The sequence below is a fragment of the Podarcis pityusensis genome, assembly GCF_964106645.2.
Source record: "Podarcis pityusensis genome assembly, chromosome: 2".
Lineage (NCBI taxonomy): Eukaryota > Metazoa > Chordata > Lepidosauria > Squamata > Lacertidae > Podarcis > Podarcis pityusensis.
The window spans coordinates 13,868,338-13,879,311 of record NC_138029.1 but is presented as its reverse complement, the minus strand read 5'-3'; the positions used below and the strand labels follow the sequence as shown (position 1 = coordinate 13,879,311).

The following is a 10,974-nucleotide window of genomic DNA, read 5'->3' as shown; positions in this document are numbered from 1 at the left end:
CCCGATGTTGCGCCCGGTGCGGCCGGCCCCCCCTGCACCCCCCACGCTACGCCACTGGCTTCCAGGTCATGAGGCCAGCATGACTAAGCCGCTTCTGGCGAACCAGAGCAGCGCACGGAAATGCCGTTTACCTTCCCGCCGGAGCGGTAGCTATTTATCTACTTGCACTTTGACTTGCTTTCGAACTGCTAGGTTGGCAGGAGCAGGGACCGAGCAACGGGCGCTCACCCCGTCACAGGGATTCAAACCGCCAACCTTCTGATTGGCAAGTCCCAGGCTCTGTGGTTCAACCCACAGTGCCACCCGCGTCCCTAGATCCCATCTAGAACAAACCAAACGAAGGTGAAATCGTGGAGACAGGACTGGAAAGTATCATAGCACATCTTTATGAGGCGGGCTCCAGGAAAGTCACCTGTGCCATTAGCAGCCAGAAAATGAATAAGCAAATGTAATGGCACACAGGCAACAGAAAGTGGCTGCCCTGGGGAAGAAAAAGGTGATCCCCAGAATTTCTGTGTGCCAGGCTGCTGTCAAGACCATGCGAGTCTTTTTGGGGGCGCGGGAGAGAAGAGAGCATTTTTAAAGTTGTGCGATTTAGCAGCTCAGATCTGCAACTCCATCCTGTTCAGAGTGCAATGAGAATCCCAAATAAGTACATGCAAAGGCTTGCACTCTTTGTTAAACCTGATGTGCCGCCGCAACTGTGTCGCTAAGCAAAGCTCTTGAGCAATCTAACAGATGCCATTGCCCAGCAAACCACAAGGAAAGTGGAACTGATCAGAAGAAACGTGGTCTATTTCTTACTATTTGTCGCATTTTAGCAACTCAGCTCAGGTCTAGAGATCAGGATCTAAATGACTTGGGTCCCAAAGACCTGAAGAAGTGCTGTTTTGCATAGGTGTTTAGATCTGCAGTTCCACTGCCCTGTAAAATCCATGGAGTGGCAGCACAGGAGAGGGCCTTCTTTGTGGTGGCCCCCAGGCTCAGGAATGCCCCTCCAAGGTGCGTCTGGACTCATCAATGCTACATGTTGATGCCAGCCAACCCACATTTCCCTCCACAGGCCTCTGGGTATGGAGAATGAGATCAGGACACCCCTACTATTTCCAAGTTAACGTTTACATGCACTATGACTGACTAGTAACATGCTCTACATAACCTGCTCTGGGTCAGCGTGCAGATGCATGGTCTATAAATACCAAATAAATAAGCTATTATTATAGATCGTTTTATTTCAAGGTTACAACGACAACATTTATGCAAATGCCATAATCCGACAGTGAAACATTTTCTAAATAGGCCAGCAACCAATATAATATATAGTGCAGGTATATTGGGTTTTGAAATGGTCTAAATTATGATGTCCAAATGTGGGGACAGTGAAAGGGGACCAGATGTACAGGAAATGAAGGGACTCAAGCTTTTATAGAAAAAGGAATCCCAGCAGAACTCAGTTTTCTCACCCTTGATGCAAACCACCATGTGAGGTTCTGGTTGTTACATTTTTCTTTGTGCTTTGCAAGCAGAATGTCCCAAATTCAATCCCTGGAATCTCCAGGCACTGCTGGGGTTATCCCCTGTCTGAAACCCGGAAAGCTGTTGCCAGTCGGTGTCAGTTATGTTGAGACCAATGATCTGACTGAGCGCAAGCTGTGTACAAAGCATGTGCAGGTTTTCAGGGAACAGATGGGAGTTTGAAGGAGAGATTTGAAGGAGAGAAAGAGGCACCATCATGGAGGTGATTGGGGAGGCAGTCCCAAACACGAGGGGCAGCCAGGGAGAACAGGTGGAGCCATTTGCGGGGCGAAAAGATTATTGGATAGCTGGGAATAGTGGTGCTGGATCAGCAAAGGCTATAGACAGGTGGATCACTGTGTCCCTCTAGGTCAGCCTTTCTCAACCTGTGGGTCCCCAGATGTTGTTGAACTACAACTCCCATCACCCCTAGCTAGCAAGGCCACAGCTCAGGGATGATGGGAGTTGTAGTCCAACAACATCTGGGGACCCACAGGTTGAGAACCGCTGCTCTAAGCGTTGTTGGACAACAACTCCCATCTCACCTGACCATTGACTGGGCTGCCTGGGTGTACAAGCAGAGAGATAAGGAAAGGCAAAGCCATGGAGGGCTTTGAAGGCAAAGACAAAGTTCTTTTGCAAGACCTGGGAGCCAGTGGCGAACCAGTGAAAGCGTTTATGGAGGGAGCTGCCATCATGTGATCAGATCCATGAGAAGGTGAATTGTCAACAGAGTGGTGCTGTGATAAATATAAATACGTATTTACAAAGCAGATTGGTTCAAAATACAGAGAGAGGGTTGTATCCAAGGCTAGTCCTACTGAAATCGATGGAACTACATTGGGCATTGGATGCAACCCATCAGCAGCAAAGTGCAGACCAGGCACTGCAGCCTCTTAGCTCCTATTAAAACTGGATTGTCCAGGGAGGAGAGACTTTGTGGAGGTACAACATTTGCTTTTGTATCTGAAGCTTGGCAAGTCCAAACAGTTTTTCTGTAATCCAGAAGGGAGGCCTCGCCACCAGCTTCAACAATATGCCAAAGGCGGGGCCCATTAAACCAGTTCAGTCTGATTTCCCTATTGCCCATAGGTGCCACAACAGAATATGGAATACAATTTACAATAATATACCGTAGCAAAAGAACAGGGCCCGCATCATGTGAAGGCCTGGATTAAAGAACTGGGAATCTAGTCCAGTGTGGAAAACCCAGTTAGCTTTTTTTGCTTTCTGGCGATATTCCAGCCCTGAGGGCAAACCAGGGTCGGTGGGAAGACCGTATCCCTCCTCTGGTGATGGAGAGTGGCCCGGCTTCTAGTTAGCGGTGGCAGCGGAACCTCTTTGCGAAGTTGTAGACCACGTCTCTGTAAGCCTCGCGGAACTGGCGGTTCATAGCAGCATAAAGCACTGGGTTGATGCAGCTGTTGAGCCAAGTAAGGTTGGCGGCGATCATGTGCAAGACGGTTGGAGCCCGGTTCTTGGCATCAAAGATGTTGATTAGCAGGAAGGGTATGTAGCAGATGACAAAGAAAAGGAAGACCACAAAGCACATGCGGGTCACCCGGCGGAATTCTGAGTTGCTGTCCTTGGCCTGGCACGGAGTAGCTTTCTTAGGAGGTGCTTCGCCATTCTGGGAAGCTGATGGGAGATTGGTACTGGCAGTCGACTCAGAGGACTGAGCCTCACAGGAGTGCTGGGAAGGACCTGCACTGTCCACTCCGCTGTCAAGCTCTTGGTATCGTCCCGGTGTGGCTGAACTGGCACCAGCCACGTGGCCCTTCTTCAAGCTGGTCTTCTTCAGCTTGTATTGGTCCATGGCACGGGCGGCACTCTTGACTTTGCGGTGGATGAGGAAGTAGAAGATCCCGACGCAGCTGAGACCCACCACAAAGTAGAATCCCATGAGGATGGTGGTGTAGGGCCGTCCGCGGAGGCGGTGGAAGCTGCAGGTGCACACCTTGGGCACTAAGACATAGACGGACCACAGCGGCGCAAAACTGGCCAGGCCAGCAACCCAGGTGCCCAGGATGATGAGCATCGTCCCGAGGCGGGAGAAGATGCGGTCAAAGAGGGCGGTGTTGGCAATGATCAGGTAGCGGCTGATGGCGATGAGGCAGAGCGTCAAGATGGAGACGGAGTTGGAGACAAAGAGCAACATCCCAAAGACACGGCAGAAGTCGGCCCCTGCTCGCCAGTGGAGATGGAGGTAGGAGTCAACCGAGAAGGGCTGCAGGAAGGTGCAGTACAGAATGTCCGCCACAGTCAGGTTGACAATGAGGAGGTTGAAGCGTGTCTGCAGCTTGGCGTCGGCTGCGTAGGCCAGCAGGGTCAGCGCGTTGCCCACGGTGCCCACGATGGCCACCACAATGCCCCAACTCACTGCCACGTAGCGGTAGCCAACAATGGACGGGTCGTAGCAGGAGAAGTTGTTGGCATGATCCGCCATCTTGGGAGGAAGTGGTTATTGGCTATGCTGCCCTCTGGTGGAAAGGTCAGGACCTAGCAGGCCAATATGCTACCTCTACAAGGAAATGAGAGAGAAAAAGATTTCAGTTTAAGCGTGTCAGGCTTCCAAGCACACAAATTAGCACTGACTCCAAGGCTGGCACAGGGAAATATTTCAAACAACACCTAATTAACTTGTCAGATGTTTTGGCACAGAATGTTGTCACGGCAACAAAGTTTCCCAGCAGCCACTTCAGATCTCCTTGTCCACCCAAAAAGCCACTTCTGGTCTGTCCAAGCCAGGTAGTAGTCATAGTCACTGCTACATTGCCAAGTGCTGAGGAAGCTGTGGCATTTTTGTTTTGGAGGGACAGGAGGCGGGCGGGTGTGGAGGACTCCCTGGTCCTGAATGGGGTAACTGTGCTCCTGAAGGACCAGGTGCATAGCCTGGGAGTCACAGGTCAATTCTGTGTCCAGGGCAGCTGTTTATCAGCTCCATCTGGTACACAGGTTGAGACCCTACCTGCCCATGGACTGTCTCGCCAGAGTGGTGCATGCTCTAGTTATCTCCCGCTTGGACTACTGCAATGCGCTCTACGTGGGGCTACCTTTGAAGGTGACACGGAAACTACAACTAATCCAGAATGCGGCAGCTAGACTGGTGACTTGGTGGCTGCCGAGACCACATAACACCGGTCTTGAAAGACCTACATTGGCTCCCAGTACGTTTCCGAGCAGAATTCAAAGTGTTGGTGCTGACCTTTAAAGCCCTAAATGATCTCGGTCCAGTATATCTGAAGGGAAGGAGCGTCTCCACCCCCATCGTTCTGCCCGGACACTGAGGTCCAGCGCCGAGGGCCTTCTGGCGGTTCCCTCGCTACGAGAAGCCAAGTTACAGGGAACCAGGCAGAGGGCCTTCTCGGTAGTGGTACCCACCCTGTGGAATGCCCTCCCATCAGATGTCAAAGAGATAAACAACTATCTGACATTTAGAAGACATCTGAAGGCAGCCCTGTTTAGGGAAGCTTTTAACGTTTGATGTATTACTGTATTTTAATATTTGGTTGGAAGCTGCCCAGAGTGGCTGGGGAAGCCCAGCCAGGTGGGCGGGGTATAAATAAATTTTTATTTTTATTTTTATCTCTGCCTCATCTCCCTGCCCCCCCTTTACAGGCTTCTTGCCTGTGGGCTACTGAAGCTGCGTACACACGATACCTTTAAGGCACATTCGAAGCACATTCATTCCCTCAGAGAATTCTGGGCACTGTAGTTTTCCTGTCACCGAGTTACCGTTCCCAGCAAAAACCCTCAACAAAACCACAGAATTCCTTGAGGGAAAGGATGTGCTTCAAATGTGCCTTAGAGTTACAGTGCACATGCCACTTGCGGCTAAGAGGCACATGCCACTGTGAAAGGACTCCCATCCCAGCTAAGCAGTTGCCACCATGGTGTAAGAAAGCCGGAAAGACCTGGAAACCAATGAGAAGTGTATCAAGAGCGAGAAAAGATTTCCTTGCCAGCCAGCCGGAAGCCTGAGGCCTCTGCCGCATGCGAGTTTCAACATGCGCAAGACTCTCTCTCATTTGCATCCCGGCTTTCTCCAGGGAAGAGAGAGAGATCAAAGCGCAACCCCATTCCTTCCTTTTTAAGGCCTAATTGGGACGTTGCCACGGAAACAGACGTCTCCAAATCGGTCCTGACAGGCACCATCCTCTACCTGGATGTCTCCGCTTTCAAGTTTGAGACTGAGTGCCGGGGAGGTAGAGACAGAAAGGCAGGCGTCTGCCCCCCACAAAAGAGCCCTAGATAAGGTAGTCATCCTAAGCAGCTGGGAATGTCCAAACAGGTGCAACCGGCCCTAATGGATCTATTATTGTAGGACATGGACACACACACACATGCCCCCCTCTTCATGATGAAAAGTAGCCACACGTTCTGCTTAGCTCTTTAACTTCTTTGGGTTGCCAACTGACCGGGCAGCGGGGGGGGGGGCGACCCCAAGCCAGGCCTCATCTTCTGCCGAACACAAGCGTGTGAAACCTCAAGTGATCTTCCAGGCCTCCTTATCTGGCTCCTGGCTCTCCCCTCTAGTGTTAAATAAATGATTTCTGTGCTGGGGATTCCGTTGCTAGGAAGGGAGGTGTTGGTGTCTGAGCTTTTATTTTTCTCTACTGGCTAGTGGGTAAGAATGTAGCTTACTTTTTTATTACTTTGCTACCAGTGGGTGGGGACTGATTTTTTTAAAATGCTGTACGGAATGGTCATGATTATATGTTTTCTTTTCTCTTCTCTCATATTCTCATTTAAAGGTAAAGGGACCCCTGACCATTAGGCCCAGCCGTGACCGACTCTGGGGTTGCGGTGCTCATCTCGCTTTATTGGCCGAGGGAGCCGGTGTACAGCTTCTGGGTCATGTGGCCAGCATGACTAAGCCGCTTCTGGCGAACCAGAGCAGCGCACGGAAACGCTGTTTACCTTCCTGCCAGAGCGGTACCTATTTATCTACTTGCACTTTGACGTGCTTTTGAACTGCTAGGTTGGCAGGAGCTGGGACTGAACAAAGGGAGCTCACCCCATTGCAGGGATTTGAACCACCAACCTTCTGATCGGCAAGTCCTAGGCTCTGTGGTTTAACCCACAGCGCCACCCGCATCCCTGCTATTATTTCTGCTTTCTTCTTCAATGTTATGTTACCTGGGTGCATGCTAAGTGACAAGTGGCTAATAAGTTTAATAAAGAAATAAGAAGGAGGGCAGACCCTCCAAGTCTTTCTGTTTTCCAGGGACAGCCCTGGATTTACAGAAGCCACCCCGGTTTCTGATTTGATCCTGGAATGTCCCGCTTTTCCTTAGGATGTCCCTATTTTCATCGGAGAAAGGTTGGAGGGTATGAAGTTGATGTGACCCGTAAGCCAAGGATATAAGTAACTAGACAACCTTTAGAAGACATCTGAAGGCAGCCCTATATAAAGGTAAAGGTAAAGGGACCCCTGACCATTAGGTCCAGTTGTGGCCGACTCTGGGGTTGCGGCGCTCATCTCGCTTTATTGGCCGAGGGAGCCGGGTTACAGCTTCTGGGTCATGTGGCCAGCATGACTAAGCCGCTTCTGCCGAACCAGAGCAGCGCACGGAAACACCGTTTACCTTCCTGCCAGAGTGGTACCTATTTATCTACTTTCACTTTGACGTGCTTTCGAACTGCTAGGTTGGCAGGAGCAGGGACTGAGCAATGGGAGCTAACCCCGTCGTGGGGATTTGAACAGCCGACCTTCTGATCGGCAAGTTCTAGACTCTGTGGTTTAACCCACAGCGCCACCCGCGTCCCAGCCCTATATAGGGAAGTCATTTAATATTTTTTATTATTATTTTGTATGTTGGAAGCTGCCCAGAGTGGCTGGGGCAACCTAGTCAGATAGGCGGGGTATAAATCTTATTAGTATTATTATTATTATTATTGAATAGGACACCCCTATTTTCAGCAGATAAATGTTGGAGGGAATGCGGAGGAATGTGTGAGCATGTGGAGAACTAGCCTAGTGTACAGAGGTGAAGTTTAAATTCACTGCTCCATGTGTTTCTTCTATCACTGGCATGCGGTACCCGGAAGGTTGCCCAGTGACCACCCTCGAGGTTAAGAAAGAAAATGTTTCCCCAACCCTTGGCTTAATACAGGCATAGGCAAACCTCAGCCCTCCAGATGTTTTGGGACTACAACTCCCATCATCCCTAGCTAACAGGACCAGTGGTCAGGGATGATGGGAATTGTAGTCTCAAAGCATCTGGAGGGCCGAGTTTGCCTATGCCTGGCTTCATATATTGGCTCAGTGTGGAGAAATCACCAGGAAAAGCCTGCTTCCTGTGTGGAGGGGCATGGAGATAATTATTGCTACATATTAAGGACTGCAAATCAAGCCCCTTTTAAAGGCACAGCTGCAGGTCACAGTTCAGATTCTGACAACCTTAGAGCCTCTAGAACAGGCTTCCTCAACCTCGGCCCTTCAGATGTTTTGAGACTACAACTTCCATTATCCCTGACCACTGGTCCTGCTAGCTAGGGATCATGGGAGTTGTAGGCCAAAAACATCTGGAGGGCCAAGATTGAGGAAGCCTGCTCTAGAATGATCACAGGCAGCTGGCCAACATAGTGCCGTCCATATACTGTGGACTAAAACTCCCAGCAGTCCTAGCAAGCATGGTTAGGGGTGATGGGAGCTGTGGGTCCAACAGCATCTATAGCAGCCATAGGCAAACTCGGCCCTCCAGATGTTTTGGGACTACAACTCCCATCATCCCTAGCTAACAGGACCATTGGTCAGGGATGATGGGAACTGTAGTCTCAAAAGATCTGGAGGGCTGAGTTTGCCTATGCCTGATCTATAGGGCACTACATTGTTTACCCTTGCTCTAATTCAAGTGACCTCCCCACAAACTTTGCACAAACAAATCAAGACGGAGGCTCAATAAATGTGCAATAAACAAGCCACCTTGGAACTGAACTTAAATTACTCTGGAGATTATACAGCGCCAGATGTCTCCATGGGCAGTGTTCCATGCTCCATAAATGAAGAACATAATAAGGAAAGCATGCCGTCTGGGCATGTTCAAACAGCATTCTCAGGGCTAAGAGATCAGTTATGAGCCTCCTCCCTTTGACCCATCCTCACTGCACCGCTGTGGCTTTTAACACCAGCTTCACACTCAGGAATACAGTCCATAAAGCCTTTACTCTCTTGTTTAAGCTCTGTGCCAGAAAAGGCTCCATTGCAGACAACTTTATAAGCCAGGGGCAGTCAATGTCACAACCTCCGGGTGCTATGAACTACAGTTCCCACCAGTCCTCCTGATCATGTCGGTCTGCGATCAGGGATGATGTAGTTAAAAACACATGAAGAACATCACGACATTCCCTACCCCTGTTCTAAGCAGCCATGGCACTAAACCAGACTTGCAAGTTAATATCAACTCTACGCACCTCTGAGCGACCTACAGAAAAATAACAGCAAAGCCACCAAAATATTTCAACTTAAAAACTTTAGATTCTCTTGCATGGAAACTTTAAGAATGTTAAGCAACTTACCGGGGAAAGATGAGCGTTTGGATCCAGAGATTATGCCTGATGTCCATAGGGTGCCTCTACGTTTTGGACGGCTATTTATAAAGGTTCCTCACTGCCTCTGCTGAGAGGAGAAAAACTCCCAAGTGTCTAAACTCCCTGAAGCAACTTCCTCTTTCTCCGCAGGCTTGTAAATGTCTGACGCCCAGACCTGTGTGTACTCACAGTGCTTGAAATATGCTTGCATGTGCGCCTTTATGCAGGCTCGCCCACAAATGTTTAGAGCAGAGATTTAAACAAATGTAAAAAAAGAAATAAATAAATTAAAGATTAACCCCAATTGGGCTGGGGTAGAAAGGGAGTGAGGCAAAACAAGGTGCTTTTCCCAGAATGCCACCAGGCTAGCAGTATTTTGCAGGAGTGATTCAAGTACATCCTGAAACTATAGGTGCAATAAATCTACATTTAGAAAACCTTGACTTTTTGAGATTTGGAAAGTGATGGGTATTGGGAGTGAAGCTAAAATACTTTCAGTTAGTTAGCTGAACACTAGAGGTGACACGTGACAGAAAGGCAACCTTCCTTCTCAACTGATCTCTCTTAGTAACTACTTGTTGGTATACTGGATTACTTCCTTTCAGGTTTTTACGGTTTTCCTGTTTCTTCCCCAAGCTTTGTTAGTTCCAGCCAGTTGAGTATGTGCTAGTGTTAACTTCTTGAATCCATCTTGACCACATGGAAACCCTATACTTAGAATGGTTTTGTTTCCCATGAGTAACAAACCATAAGTTCTCTCTCTATGGAACAATCAATTATGGTAGCAAAGATTCTGAGCAGAAATTAAATAAGTGGGAGGCTGAGACTGGTTTACAGCCAGTGGAGACGCTTGTCTATTAATAACAACCTTCTAAAAAAACGAAGATCATGGCCACTGGTCCCATCACCTCCTGGCAAATAGAAGGGGAAGAAATGGAGGCAGTGAGAGGTTTTGCTTTCTTGGGCTCCATGATCACTGCAGATGGTAACAGCAGCCACGAAATTAAGAGACGCCTGCTTCTTGGGAGAAAAGCAATGACAAAGCTAGACAGCATCTTAAAAAGCAGAGACATCACCTTGCCAACAAAGGTCCGTATAGTTAAAGCTATGGTTTTCCCAGTAGTGATGTATGGAAGTGAAAGCTGGACTGATCGCCGAAGAATTGATGCTTTTGAATTCTGGTGCTGGAGGAGACTCTTGAGGGTCCCATGGACTGCAAGAAGATCAAACCTATCCATTCTGGAGGAAATCAGCCCAGAGTGCTCCCAGGAAGGACAGATCCTGAAGCTGGGGCTCCAATACTTTGGCCACCTCATGAGAAGAGAAGACTCCCTGGAAAAGACCCTGATGTTGGGAAAGATGGAGGGCACAAGGAGAAGGGGACGGCAGAGGATGAGATGGTTGGACAGTGTTCTCGAATGAGTTTGACCAAACTGTGGGAGGCAGTGGAAGACAGGAGTGCCTGGCGTGCTCTGGTCCAGGGGGTCACGAAGAGTCGGACATGACTGAACGACTAAACAACAACAAAAACACACCTTTATTGAGTAGAGCTCCTCCTCCCGTTCTTCCCTCCTCTCCATCCTGTGCTATAATTTAAGTGCAGCAATGATTAAGGTCATTTTTAGCAGCCAGTTCCGTCTCTTTCAGAACCACAAACAGCTCTCACAATAGCAATTTCCTCAGCTATGTTCAAGGAGCTTTAGAGCAAGTTGAATAGCAGCAAAGTGTGCTGAAATCATTGCTTCGTCATTTCATTCATTGCCAGCAGGTGGTGCTATTGCTTCACGTTTCTGCGCTGTAAGAGATACTGTGGTTAAAGGGAATTGCAAAAGCAGCAAAAGGCCATAGTCCTGTGCACACTTAACTTGGAAGTGAGCAGCATTGAACACTGTGGGATTTACTTCTGAGTAGACTGGACTGCAACCT

General features: G+C 48.9%; 1 protein-coding gene across 2 annotated transcripts; it reads right to left on the bottom strand.

The window, feature by feature from the left end:
• Positions 1 to 1,212: 1,212 nt before the first annotated feature.
• GPR84 (G protein-coupled receptor 84) lies at positions 1,213 to 9,255 on the bottom strand. 2 transcript variants are annotated; one of them, XR_013982692.1, is made up of 3 exons: positions 9,037 to 9,255; positions 2,021 to 4,036; positions 1,213 to 1,901 (listed from the first exon to the last, which is right to left on the bottom strand). XR_013982692.1 is itself a non-coding variant. In XM_080994848.1 (2 exons), exon 2 carries the CDS (start codon positions 3,959 to 3,961, stop codon positions 2,834 to 2,836), a length of 1,128 nt encoding a protein of 375 aa, XP_080850974.1. In that variant the 5' UTR covers positions 3,962 to 4,034; positions 9,037 to 9,255; the 3' UTR covers positions 1,213 to 2,833. The 2 variants fall into 2 exon arrangements, 1 of the variants encoding a protein (XP_080850974.1); XM_080994848.1 differs by having other exon boundaries at positions 1,213 to 4,034.
• Positions 9,256 to 10,974: the final 1,719 nt, after the last annotated feature.